Raw genomic sequence first — 12,814 nt, 5'->3', positions numbered from 1 at the left:
TGGCTATCATGAATAATACTGCAATAAACACGGGACTGGGCAGGACAGAAAAACAGGTTTCAGCTCCATAGAATCTCTCCTTATCTCCTTTTCCATTTCCCTAAAACTGAAAGCCTAGAGGTTGCCAGTGTTTCTAGAGCAGTCTTGATGTGTTCCATGAGACAGGGAACAATGTGAAAGGAGGGAGCAGGTCTTGTTCACACCAGCATGGCAGAGAGGGGAAAAAGGGTTACTGTGTTACTTCCTGACATCTCTAGGGCTGGAAGGCTAGGAAGAACCTCAGCATCACTGGAAGGATGGAGTATGGCTCTGCATGGGGTATAAGAAATGTGCAGATTGGGAAGGGGGAAAAGGTTGAGAAAGATTGGGAATGTCACTGGAGCCAGTGTCACTGAAGAAACTGGAGGAAGGGAGATGATAAGTGAAGAGGAGCTTAGGGGTGATGGTAGGGAGAGCTAAAGAGGCCCCTAGAATGTGTGATGTAACTCTCCTGCATGTCTCCTCCCAAAACATTCAGTAAAGTCAACATTGTTCAGCAATGCTTTATGGAGTTGGATTTGCCTTTTTGGAAAGTGAAAAAAGCCCAAAAAAACAAAAAAACAAGGGTGGATGAAAACAGAGCATCCCCATAAAATCAGTCACCTTGGAGATCACACTTGTGTCCTTAGTGACCAACTCTGTGTCATGGCAAGGCTCTTTTGTTTGCAGTTATCTGAAGCCTGGCATGCCATATGCCCTCAGTAAATGGCTGCTGAATGAGCAAATTCACTCAACGTCTATGAAAGCAGGAGGCTTGTAAGGGTTTGCCTCTCTCTTCCTCTCCAGCCTCCCTCCACTTCCCCAGGAACATAGATGATTTTGCAGATCAGCTAGGGCTTTGGGCAAAATTTCAGCTGGATTTGTTCATTCTTCTCTGATCTGCTTTGACTGTCCTTGGTCAGGATTGCAGCCAACTTGAAACAAACACAAAACAAAATAGGAAAGCAGAAGAATAAAATAACGCCAGTATATTCCTCTAAAACCCTGTCTAGTGCTAATAGAACTGACAAGAGGAAATAGTATTTAAGCAATAAGAGGGCTTTGTTCATGTCAAAGACTCCTGTAGCCATGAATGTTTCAGATGCAGAGATAAGACCCACCCCCAATCCAGCCTTCAGAGATGTGCTTCACCAAGCTCTGCTGGGAGACAGACAGCTAAGAACACAAGGGGAAAGAATTCCGAAATGATACATGTCGAATTGCTGGCCTGGATTTCAAATTCCATAGATAGTTTATGCAAAGTCTTGCACTGTTGTAAAGTGTAACACAATCCACTGGCAGATCTGCCTAAACCCGATCCCAGTTGTTTTTGAGAAAAATAAATAAACTTAAAAACGTCTTCCAGCCTATTTAAGTGGCTGTGTTCTACCCTTAGCCTCCTCAGTGTGAGACTTCTAGAGATTTGAATAACTGAAGCCATCACCTAATTCCTAGGCAATGGGATAGTTGATTCATAGCATGTTTCTTCTCAAGAAGTTACCAGTGATATTCAGAGAATTAATATTGTGCTCTCAGAACCCATCAATTTCTAGGGCCGGGGTGAGGGGAACTTTGGCAGCTAACACATTTCAATACTTTTTGATGTATTTAAAGCAATGAAACTCTTTTCTTAAATGAAATATTATAAGGCAGCTTGATATATAAAACAGGTGAGTGGAGATGCTCTGTTTGAAATAGTAGAGTGGAAACTAAGTAGATCTTCTCTACATCATGATCCCCTGGCCAACTTCTTCATGGAATCCAAGGAATCCATGGAAGACGCATGAAAACCTGTTATATAACCCAGCATTCAGATGTGCAAGGTAAACTAAGGGCCAAAAGATAAGACAACTTGTTCACAATTGCATACCACATTTTGGTTATCTGTATTATCTGTATTATACTTGCAGCTTTACTATAAATATGAAATTACTTCAACAAAAGGTTTATTTAAAAATAAAAGTACTAATGCTTGCAACTGCAGATTATGATGCAACCATGTGCTTCGATTAGTGTCTACTTATTACAAAGATAATTGAGACTTGGCATTTTCCAAGACCTCCTTGAAGCCAGAACCATTGCAAGAAGTAATGGAAAGAGAGACATTTGAGTTTGCACAGATTTATAGATGGGATTCCCAAGATGGCACATAGCACAGAATATAGATGGGATTCTCAGCAAGATGGTGCCAAGAGTAAGAAGGATGGGCTGTCGTAGAAAATTCAGACCTGGTCCAGGTCATTGGAGCCCACTGTACTGAACACATTGTTAGGAAAACTGATGTTGATGGTTTTATATCTATTTTCAATGGCTTTCTAAGCTAACAGTTTGGATTTTTTTTTTAATTTATAAAATTACATAGGATGATGTAAACCAAAACCACCTATGTATAACAGGTTTATGGACCACCTGAAGTTGGCAACTGTGCAAATTTTTTCATATTTGCTTCATGTCTCTTTCTGTAAGAAAACTAACACACCACAAATAAGATTGAGGGCCCTTTTTTTCCTGACTCCCAATGTCATTCCCTTCCTTGATACATAGAAACAACTACCACCCTGAATTTGATGTATACTTCTCTACTCTATTTTTAATTCGCATGAATCGCTGGGCAATATATAGTTTTGCTTTGTGTTATTTTTATAAATGACGTCATGATGTACTTATCCATTTGCACCTTGTTTCTTTTTTTCCACTCAATGTTACGTTTTGTGATCTCTCCATGTTGATGGCTGTGAGCTTACCATTAGGGCTTCCTTTTCATTTGACTAGAGACCATACTGAGCCAAGCATTAAAATATTTTTATATCATCCTTGTATATGAATCTAGTTTATTTCTCTTACTGTTCCTTTGTCATAATAGAATTCTGTCATGTGAATATTTCATATTTTATACATTTCTCCACCAACAGGAGAACATATAAACTATTTCCAATCTTTTCCTACTATATTTATTGTAGAAATGGATATTCTTAATCCTTGTGTATACTTTTCCATTTTACTTTTGTTTTTGCTTGTTTTAGGTGTTTATGTTTGTTTGATCTTGTTGAGGATATATCACTTTTTTTCAATAGCATATGAGATCCTCAGGGCTCTCCAGGTCAGCCGTACTTTTCAGATGAGTAGAATGCACTGAGAAGACATGAAATGACAGGACCAAATTCACAGGGAAGTTTTGAGAGAGGAGCCACATTAGAGACCAGAGGAGAAGTGTCAGTTTGGGATGACCTTCTACGAAAGGCCTCACCAATGTCAAGGACAGCTCAGCTGTTCCTATCCTCTTTCCCTCATTACACTGGTTTCTGTTTATATTTATATATGTATTTGTAATTACTTGACTAATATCTGCACACATTGCCTGCTCTAAGCTCTTCAGCATCTGTCTTTTTTTATCATTTTGTCCCAGAGTGTTTGACAAGCAATAGTTACTCAATAAATATCATTCAAATGAATGAATGAATCAGTAAACGAAGTGACATTTGAATATGCAAGAAACTCCTAAGTTTGAAGAATCCTGCTTGTCTATAAATGTTTCCTATTTCTTTTAATACTGTTTGGTATTATCTATCATTGAGAATGAATTTGTGTGTGTGTGTGTGTGTGTAGGGGTGTGTGTGTGTCTGTGTGTGTATAAAGTGATGGAACTGATTTTCTTTGTTGATGGAGAAGCAAATGCTAATGTTTTCACAGTCTTTTCTCTGTTGTAATATCACTTGGAGCACAATTTACAGATTTCTTCTAAAATCATCTGCTTGACATTCAAGATTCTATGAGATCTAATTATTCAACCCACCTTTTCTGCCACTGTCCCTCAGCCTCAGTAGTAACAGGCATTTTATCACAACCTAAGCATTCTGGGTTTCTGCTTTCCTCTGAGCCTTGCTTCTATTCCCTCCACCTGCAATGCCCTTCCTCTTATCACTGCCCTACTCTTCCAGGCCCAACTCAAATATCATCTCCTCCAGGATTTGTCTCTGTGAGAATATCTCTGTCATCTCTACCATCAAAACACATTATCTATTATATCCTTAAAAGTGTTGAGGATTACCTCTTCTGCATTAGAATGTGAGCTCCTGGACCAGATTCTGGTCTTTTCATCCTTGTTTTTTCCTGTGGTGCCAAGAGCAAAATAGGTGAACAGTAAAGGTTTGTAAAATTGAATTTAGTTGAACTTCTGACACTCTCTAAAACATTTTTTTTTTTTTATGTTTTTCCAGGTGTGTCGAACCAAGGTGATAGATCTCAGTGAAGGCATTTCCCAGCACGCCTGGTACCCTTGCACCATCAGCTACCCATATTCCCAGCTGGCTCAAACCACTTTTTGGCTCCGGGTAAGCTGAAGCTCTGAGAGCTTTGGAATCTCCAGCAGCGAGCCACAGAAAACACGGACTCCCATGACCCTTTCTGAAGATGGGTTGTCTACCTGCTGAGGGTGTTAATTATAAGAACAGGGAACAAAACACTTAGCAGTGTGATGCTTCCTGAAATGGAATCCTAATTGCTCATGGAATGCCCCCACTGAGCTCTTGTTTTAGCAAAGAGTTTGGGATACATCTTGTCCACCTGGAACCTCCTATTCATTGTTCAAAATCTTTTAAAATTATCTTTTCCTCCTTGAACCTTTTACTGATCACCAGAGAAAGAAGTGACCATTATCTCTCTTCTTGTCCTGCACATGTTTGGTCACTTGTAGGAAGGCACTTGTGACATGGTATTACAGAGCTGTCTGGTCTTTCTTTCTGGCTAAGGATTGTGGATATTATTGCATTTTGGCTGTGTGTCACTGACCTACTTTGAATTCCCAAAAATGCAAGAGCCATATCTTCTTTAGCTTTCTCTCCTCAAAGCTGAGTGCAGAGGTTGACATGGAGAAGTGAAAGATAATAGTATTTACTGTTGTTTTGTGGGTTTTGGTGTGGACCGGGACCTTTGCTACACACTTTACTCTCATTATCTCATTATCTTAGTAGAACTTCACAACAAGTCTATGATGTACCTGTTGGGTTTTTTTTAATCCACCATTTAGAAATGATGGAACTTAGACCCAGAGTGGCCCAGCCATTCACTCACTGTCACACAGCTAAGTAGGAGCAGAGCAAATATTGAAATTGGATTTCTGATCTCAGAGCCTGTGCTCTTCACTGTTAGGTTTCATTGTCCCCCTTCCCACCTTGGACCCCAATGAGTAGTAGCCCAGTTCTTAAAAAGGAAGTTTCTCCTCAAATGCACCCCAATGGGGCTGCCTCCCCACCACATGACTGAGTGCATATGTGATCCTCCTATGTCTTTGCAATTTCAGGCGTACTTTTCTCAGCCAATGGTTGCTGCAGCTGTCATTGTCCACCTGGTGACGGATGGGACATATTATGGGGACCAAAAACAGGAGACCATCAGTGTGCAGCTGCTTGATACCAAAGATCAGAGCCACGATCTAGGTAAGCATGCTCTCCTGGGCTTGGCTTGCTCTTGGTACCTGCTTCCACCTCTGCACCATGACTAGTTGTGAGAATCAGCTTAGAATGAGCTTTTCCTTCCTTTCTCCCCTTTCTTGCTTATTTTCTGTTTGGCATTCTGGTTGCCCTCAAATCAAGATGTGGTGATATATCCAGAGAAATCTAGATCTGGCAGATACAGGGATAAGGAGTCAATGGCCAAGCACTCCCTTCTGCCAGCCCGCTTTAACCTCAGATATCCCATATTATTCCCCAAAGACCCCAAGAAGGAGGGAGACTGAGTAAGAGCCATTTCCCCATTGTACATATCACCACCTGAGACCCAAAGAGAGGCACTGAGAGACCCCAAGTCACATGGCAGGTCAGGAATTACTAGTTAGATTTTCAGTGTCATAGCCTATTGCCTTTTACCCTATAACCGGGAGTGTTCATGACCCTCCACCCCAAGTGGGGACTGTATCACCAATATAACCTCTGGAGAAGTTTCCAATGGGAATAGGAATAGGAATATTGTAGGAGTAGGGAGGCAGTTGAGGAGTCAGGTTCTACCATGGGAGGGCCTGCCTAAGGGGTGGGCCTGCCTAAGTGCAGGGCCAAGGGGGAGGACAAGGGCTGGACTTGCCACTTGTACCACCCCTTTGCATACCCACATGTACTGAGGTTCAGAGAAGAGAGCCTGAATCCAGAGCTGACAGCTGAGGTTTGGATCCTGTCCCCACCACTCACTCACCTTGAGAAGGTGAGCAATCTTCCTGCCCTCAAAGCACGTTACTTAGAGGCTCACTTGCTTCATATACACAGCAAAGACAATGATATCCACCTTAGAGTCAGAGTGCGCTATTATTTGACACTGCTGTAACCATGCCTAGCACAAGATCAGAACCTAAGAAATTCCTATTGTCGCTACGAATTTCCTATGACACCTTCACACTTCCAGTCTACCCCGGAGAGCTCTGGGCAGCCTGGCTACTCCAAGCATTTGGAATTCTTGGCCGGTACTGAAGCCTGGACTTCAAAGCTGTGCCCAGACCATTCTGCAGAGAATGCCTTTCAAAGACCTGTATGAAGCAAGCAGGAAGGGGTCATTTCAGGGTCAGATAAAAGCCAAGGGATCAGGGAAGGTTTTCTTGTTTTGTTTTTATGCTTATTTATTTAGTTACTTTTAAACGCAAGGGGAACCTATGAATAAGGAAGAGAAAGAAAACCCCTCTGGACTTAGCAGGATTCCTGGGAAGTTTCCCTAAGTGAGAAACAAATATTTTCGTAGTTATTGTTGCATATCCCAGGGCTCTAAGGAGAGGTTTTTCAGCAGAGTGGGGAAAAGTCTGGTTCCACAGAAGCTCTTTGGATCCTGCTACTGATGCCTGAGGCCTTTCTGATTTTCCCCTCCACCCCCACCATCACCATCTTCCTCAGTCCACAGCATCCCAGGATTCTCAGAGGCAGCTTCACCTCTGGAACTGAGAAGGGCACCTGCTTCAGGCTTCCACACGAGAGACTTCTCCTTACATAGCAAGTCTGCCAGGACATGGTTAGGATTATACCATTTTTTGGATGTGAAAACTGAGTTTTAGAGGCTTTCTGGAGTCCCATTATTAGGAAGGGGCTACACCATCATTTAAACTCAGGTCCGCCCAACACCAAAGCCAGCTTCCGTTTTGCCAACTATATCTTGCCACAGCCTTCCTTTCCTTCTGTCCCTTGTGTATCTTTTCTCCCTGGCCCTCTCCCTTCCTTCTTGGAGAATGGGAACCTGCTGCCTGCGTTAAAAAAATACAAAACAAAACTGAGGACTCTTGAGTGAGGCAAGCTTGGATTCTCCTTAGAGTTTTAGCCATGCCTGGGCTGTGTTCCTCTGGAAAACCATCCCTGCCCACGATTCTCAACCTCTTCTGCAGACTAAGCAAGGGGTCCTTTCCTCTCAGGGCTGCTCCCAGGTTCACAGATTACTTATGAGAGTGGGCTTTTTACCCTGGGAAGCGCCTGTTGCTATGAATTATTTCCATCACTTTTCCAACTGACCAGGCAGGCGGCCTGAAACCCAGCAACTCAGACCAACAAGCCCTACAGCAATGTGGGAGGGAGGTGAGGGCCTGGGATGCTTGGCTGAGGGGTGGCCATTTGGGGGAGGGAGAGGGACTTTGGGCAGTAGGTGAAGGGGAAGCTGAGGGGGCAGGGAGGCAGGGGGATTGGAAAGATTTGGAACCAAGGAAAAAAAGGCAGACAAAGAAACTTTCAATCAGACTCAAAATCCTCACCGGCCGCCCAATGGTGCTTTTGTGCAGTGACATGAAAGGGTCTGGGGGCTTCGGGAAGGGCCCGTTGGGGAGGGCGTGACTGGCCTTGAGTAATGAGCCTGGCCCCTCGGCCCCTCTGTCTCCCCTGACAGGCCTCCATGTCCTGAGCTGCAGGAACAATCCCCTGATTATCCCTGTGGTCCATGACCTCAGCCAGCCCTTCTACCACAGCCAGGCGGTACGTGTGAGCTTCACTTCGCCCCTGGTCGCCATCTCGGGGGTGGCCCTCCGCTCCTTCGACAACTTTGACCCCGTCACCCTGAGCAGCTGCCAGAGAGGGGAGACCTACAGCCCTGCCGAGCAGAGGTAAGGGACCCGCGGCAGACTCGCCCTCGGCCACTTGTAGCCGAGTGGAGACAGCGTGATTTTGAAGCTGGGTAGCCATTTGTGTGGCTGTAAAAAGTCTGTGCATTTTTCCTCCATCCATCCTCTGGCCTCTGGCCGGCTCTGCCTTTGGGCTTGAGAGGCCCATGAGTCTCTGAATTCCTAGGACAATTGAGGGAAGCAGGGTTGTGTGGTGAAAAATCCTCCTTCACCTGGCTTGCAGCGGCAGAATTGACAATAGCTTGCAGGGTGACCCTGGAAACATCAGTTTCCTTCTCTGAGCCTCAAGGTCCTCATCTGAACAAAAAGAGGATTAGCTCTCTTTTATCTCTGAAATACTGGGATATTCTGCTTCCTAGGTGGCACAGGCAGGAGGCATAACCTTCCTAACCAAGGGGGATAGAGTGAGACTGGTATTTGCATCATCCTAGTTCACCATGTGTTTCAGGGATAGGTGAAATCTCTGTCTTCCACAAGCCTAGCTCCTATGACGTCACGAGTGGTCTAAGAGCCTGTCTTTCAACTGCATGACATCACTCCCTCAGTGCTTTTGAGCTAGCATCTATTAATGCACCTAGTTTGGAGCTATAAGGGAGTGGACTTTCCTGAAAAGAATACAAGTTTTGGGAATACTCTTACTTGGGTTTGAACCTCCACATTGCCACTTCTTGAATGTGTGTTCTTGGGCAAGTCACTTCAGTTTTCTGAGTCATAGTTTTCTATTTTGGAATAAGCAGATGAAATCTACTCCACAGGGTGGTTGTGAGGGTTAAATGTTGCACTACAGATAAAAGTGTTCCTGCAAACTGTTAGGCACTATGTAAACATAACGATTTTAAAAAGAATATTTATAACCACCTTTTGATGATGATGGTGCTGCTTCTGTGCACAGAATTTTGTGTAAAGTTCTTAAAGTTGGAGCTGGAAAAAGCTTCAGAGATTATCTCATGCATCTGACATGTCCAAACTTCTGTGTTACCATGTAGAATCACAGGGCCCAGAAAGGGGACAACTTGTGCAGAGCTGCACAGTGTCTCTCAGATTTGTTTCATGAGATCCAGAAGAAGAGAAAGTTATGATTTTTGTCGGCTCCGCAAGAGTGAGGCTTTCTGAAAGTTGATTCAGTCTTGCCCTGTATACCTGGGGGGTAAGAAAAGAAAAGAGAAGAGGGGGACAACCAGCCTTTCCCACGCCCCTGTTACCACAGAGGACACAAAAGGTGGTTGCAAAATCCACATTGTTTAGCACCCACTGTCTCTAGCTTCTGTTGTGCAAAGTCTGTCGCAATCTTTCAGAAGCAAGAACTTCTTAAATATAACTCATTGTCTTATTTCACTCGAAGAGGATGTTTTTATCCCTTGTTTTCCAGACCCTATAAAAATAAGCTAATTCTCAGAGCCTGGGGAAACCATGTCAATGGAAATCCATTAGACCTTTTCCACAACACTTTCCCATTTTTAACCAGCCTTCCTGACCATCCATAAGTTGACCGAGGCCAGGACTGACTTGTTTGAATTCTCGATGAATGGTGTCTGTGCCCTAAGTAAACAGTAGGAAATATTTAACGACTGAAACATATCGATCGATATGTATTTGTTAGTTCTTTGGTTGTAGGAGGAACATTGAATGAGGGCAAAGTGCTGCCCTATATCTGACTAATTATGTGACCTTGGATTAGTCATTCCCCTTCACTGGGCCTCAGTTTCCCCATCTTTAAAATGATGATGGTGGATTGCATGGATTCTCTGCAGTTCTTTCCAGTTCTAACAGTGTGTGATTCCCAACAGCTAGGAAAGATGAGAGAGGACAGGAAGAGACAAACACTTGTTGAGCCCCTAATAGATAGGAACATTATCTTATTTTATTATTGCACTTCTTCTGTGAGGTATGGCTCAGAGAAACAGAGCGAGTGAGTCATGACCATCCAGGCAGTAAGAGGCAAAATCCTACTCTGTCTATCTCCGAAAGCCATTCTCTGCCCACCACAGCAAGGCACGAGTATCAGAGAAGAGGAATTTTCACAAGTGGACCCATATGCTCATTTATTCAGAGGAATTCTGAGTAAGGGGATGGAGCTGCAGCTCTGAGGTCTTTGGCTGACTTGTCCCTGAGCTTGGATCAGGCTATGACAGGCTGAGTCTTGAGGGCTGAGGCTGCAGAGCAGCAGCACCTCCTCCTGAGCGCCCCAGTGGGGAAAGGACAGCAGCTGTTCATGGGGAGCTAAAGAGGCATTTACCAAAACAAGCAGGACTCTGCAAACATGCAAATGCATTAAAACAAACAAACAAGGGAGGAAAAGAAAGAAAAATAAGCAGCAACTGTCAAGAGCCATGGGATGTTTTCCTTCATTCTCAAAACACCAAAATAAGTAGCATCACTTTTTATAGCACAAATTTCAGCTGGTTGTAAGAGAAACATCCCACTTTACCCTCAGCTGTTTCCCAGGTAGTGAAAAGTACTGTTTCTCCCCTCCCCTTCTTGTCCTCCCTCCCACAACCTTTCCTCTTCTCCCTGCATCTCTCCTTCTCTCTCCTCTCCCTTTTCTCCCACCTCTCCATCTCTCTCTCTCTCTCTCTCTCTCTCTCTGTCTCTCCTCCTGAGAGCAGTGTGATGCCTACTGTGCTGCCTTGGGAGGAGTCCTATAGCAAAACCAGTTTGGGTAATGTGTTCTACCCTAGCTTCAGGGGTCTCCAGTCTCTTTGCAGTACTTGGTATAAATTCGGAGACCCAAGAAAACAGGATCAGTTTTCAAAGGAGAGGTCCAGTTGTGCAATTCTAGTCAAATCTCAGCCCCACACCAAGTTGTGGAAAGGAGAAAAGGTGGGGAGGGGAGCACAGTGGTGGGGTGTGGGGTGGTTAACAGGCTTCTTTATTGAGAAAAACTACAGTGGTGATGTTGAGGCTCCAGTATTTGTCTCTCACACACACATAAACACACATGCACATATATCATGTTCATCCACCCTTGTGGTTCTTAACAGAAATTGAACAGTTTATTATAAAATTGAATGGACCATGTATTTAGAAAAGTAACTTCCTTCCCTCCTCCCTCCATTTATTCTTCTTTCCTTTCATCTTCCTTTCTTCCTCTCACCTCTTTTTCACATTCTCTTTCTTCCTTTATCTCAAACTCTTCCCCATTTCTACATGCTGGTCCATTCAGATAAAGGCAGTTCTGATTGAGAGCTAAATTTTAGAAGGCCAACTTTGGGGGGAAACAAATTCTTCACATGGCTAGATTAACACTTTCAGCCACAGAGAACTTAGACTGTTGTTTGTTGGTTGGGGGTGGGGGTCCCCAAAGACCGGAGCCAAGTATTTCTAGAGTCTGTGCCCTGATGAGACCCCATGTGTGGAATATCCCATTACATAATGATACAGGGATTCATAAGTAGGATTTGGAACACCGAATGAAGCTGCTCTTGGCCAGAGACCACAGATTGCTCAGATCGCTGCCATAATCTCATTCAACTTCCCCAACCCGCAAAGGAATTAGTGCCTCTCAGCATACTGATTGAGAATCACATCTGGGGAATATAACTGCAAATGGAACTGCTGTGCCTAAGCATGTGTATGTCTTTGACTATGCCGAATACTGCCTGACTCTTCTCCAAAATATTGTCCAATTCACAGCCCCATCAGTGATCTACCAGAGTTCCAGTTGCTCCATATCCTTGGCAATGCTTGAGATTACCAAAGACTACTTTTTCCTATTTTTCTCATTTCAAAGGGCTCTGAAATTATAGATCTCTGTTGTTTTGTTCTCATAAAATCATGAGGCCTGAAGGTGGGGAGGGCTCTCAAAGATTTCCTGGTTCTGTGCCCTCATTTGAGGATGAGAAATCTAAGGTCTAAGCAAGAGAAGTGATTCACCTAAAATCACCCAACAAGTTAGGAGGAAAACCAGTATTGGAATCTAGTTCTCAGGAATCCAGTTATCTTTCCTCTCCATCAGAGATTTCAAGACTGGTGTTCAAGACCATATTAGTCCATAAACAATCTCTCTTTGGCCTCTATTAGTTATCTTCTTTAATTACTTGCCAACATTTAAATATCAGGAGAGTTCATATTAAAAACCAGAATTCTTCTTGGACCTCTTTAAAGAAATGAGAAGCTTTGAAAACATCAGGCCCTCCATCCCACTAGGCAGCCTTCGACTGGAGCAAAGCACTCTGCTCTCTGACCAGGCACATACCCTCTCCTCGACACACCCCACTCAGCTCACCTGAACCCTGCAGACCACTGAACTTGCATCGTCTAATCTTCAAAATCTTGCCTCCATACCACACCACAATACTGGCTCCTGGAAATCCAGGGTAAAGAACCTTTTAGGATCATTCCCCCAGTAGCCTCATTTCTGGGTAGAAAATGAGGTCCTAGCACAGTAGCTCTTTCACCGTTTCACTTCCTAAGTGAACTTGCAGAATTGATGCCAAGAACAGTTTTCCCTGCATTTCCCAATGTGGAGCACGTGTCTTTTTTGTTGTCCCCATCTGAGCAACCCAGAATGATTTATAAACAGCCTTTCTGTTATTATTTCTGCTTCCCTATGGCATAATTGCAGCTAAGTGGCAGGGCACAGCAGTTATACTGTGAGTCGTGAGTCGAGGAACAGAACCAGGAGAGGAACCCTTGTCAGCCCTTTAACTTCTGGCTTTATGCAGGTTCCAGAACTCTCCAGGTATCCTCTGTTATGCATGACTGGAGTCCGTTCTTATTGAC

At 43.8% G+C, this 12,814-nt stretch overlaps 1 protein-coding gene across 1 annotated transcript in view; it reads left to right on the top strand.

Annotated features, from left to right (window-relative positions):
* The window catches only part of PAPPA (pappalysin 1), a 249,545-nt gene that overhangs the window by 176,618 nt on the left and 60,113 nt on the right, over positions 1 to 12,814 (top strand). Inside the window, exons 12-14 of the mRNA XM_025359303.1 lie at positions 4,236 to 4,349; positions 5,318 to 5,453; positions 7,861 to 8,074. Coding sequence (XP_025215088.1) covers positions 4,236 to 4,349; positions 5,318 to 5,453; positions 7,861 to 8,074 — 464 coding nt within the window. The remainder of the gene's footprint in view (positions 1 to 4,235; positions 4,350 to 5,317; positions 5,454 to 7,860; positions 8,075 to 12,814) is intronic.

This window comes from Theropithecus gelada, chromosome 15 (assembly GCF_003255815.1).
Source record: "Theropithecus gelada isolate Dixy chromosome 15, Tgel_1.0, whole genome shotgun sequence".
Lineage (NCBI taxonomy): Eukaryota > Metazoa > Chordata > Mammalia > Primates > Cercopithecidae > Theropithecus > Theropithecus gelada.
Note: the sequence above shows the minus strand (reverse complement) of the source record. Positions and strands in the feature narration are given on the sequence as shown.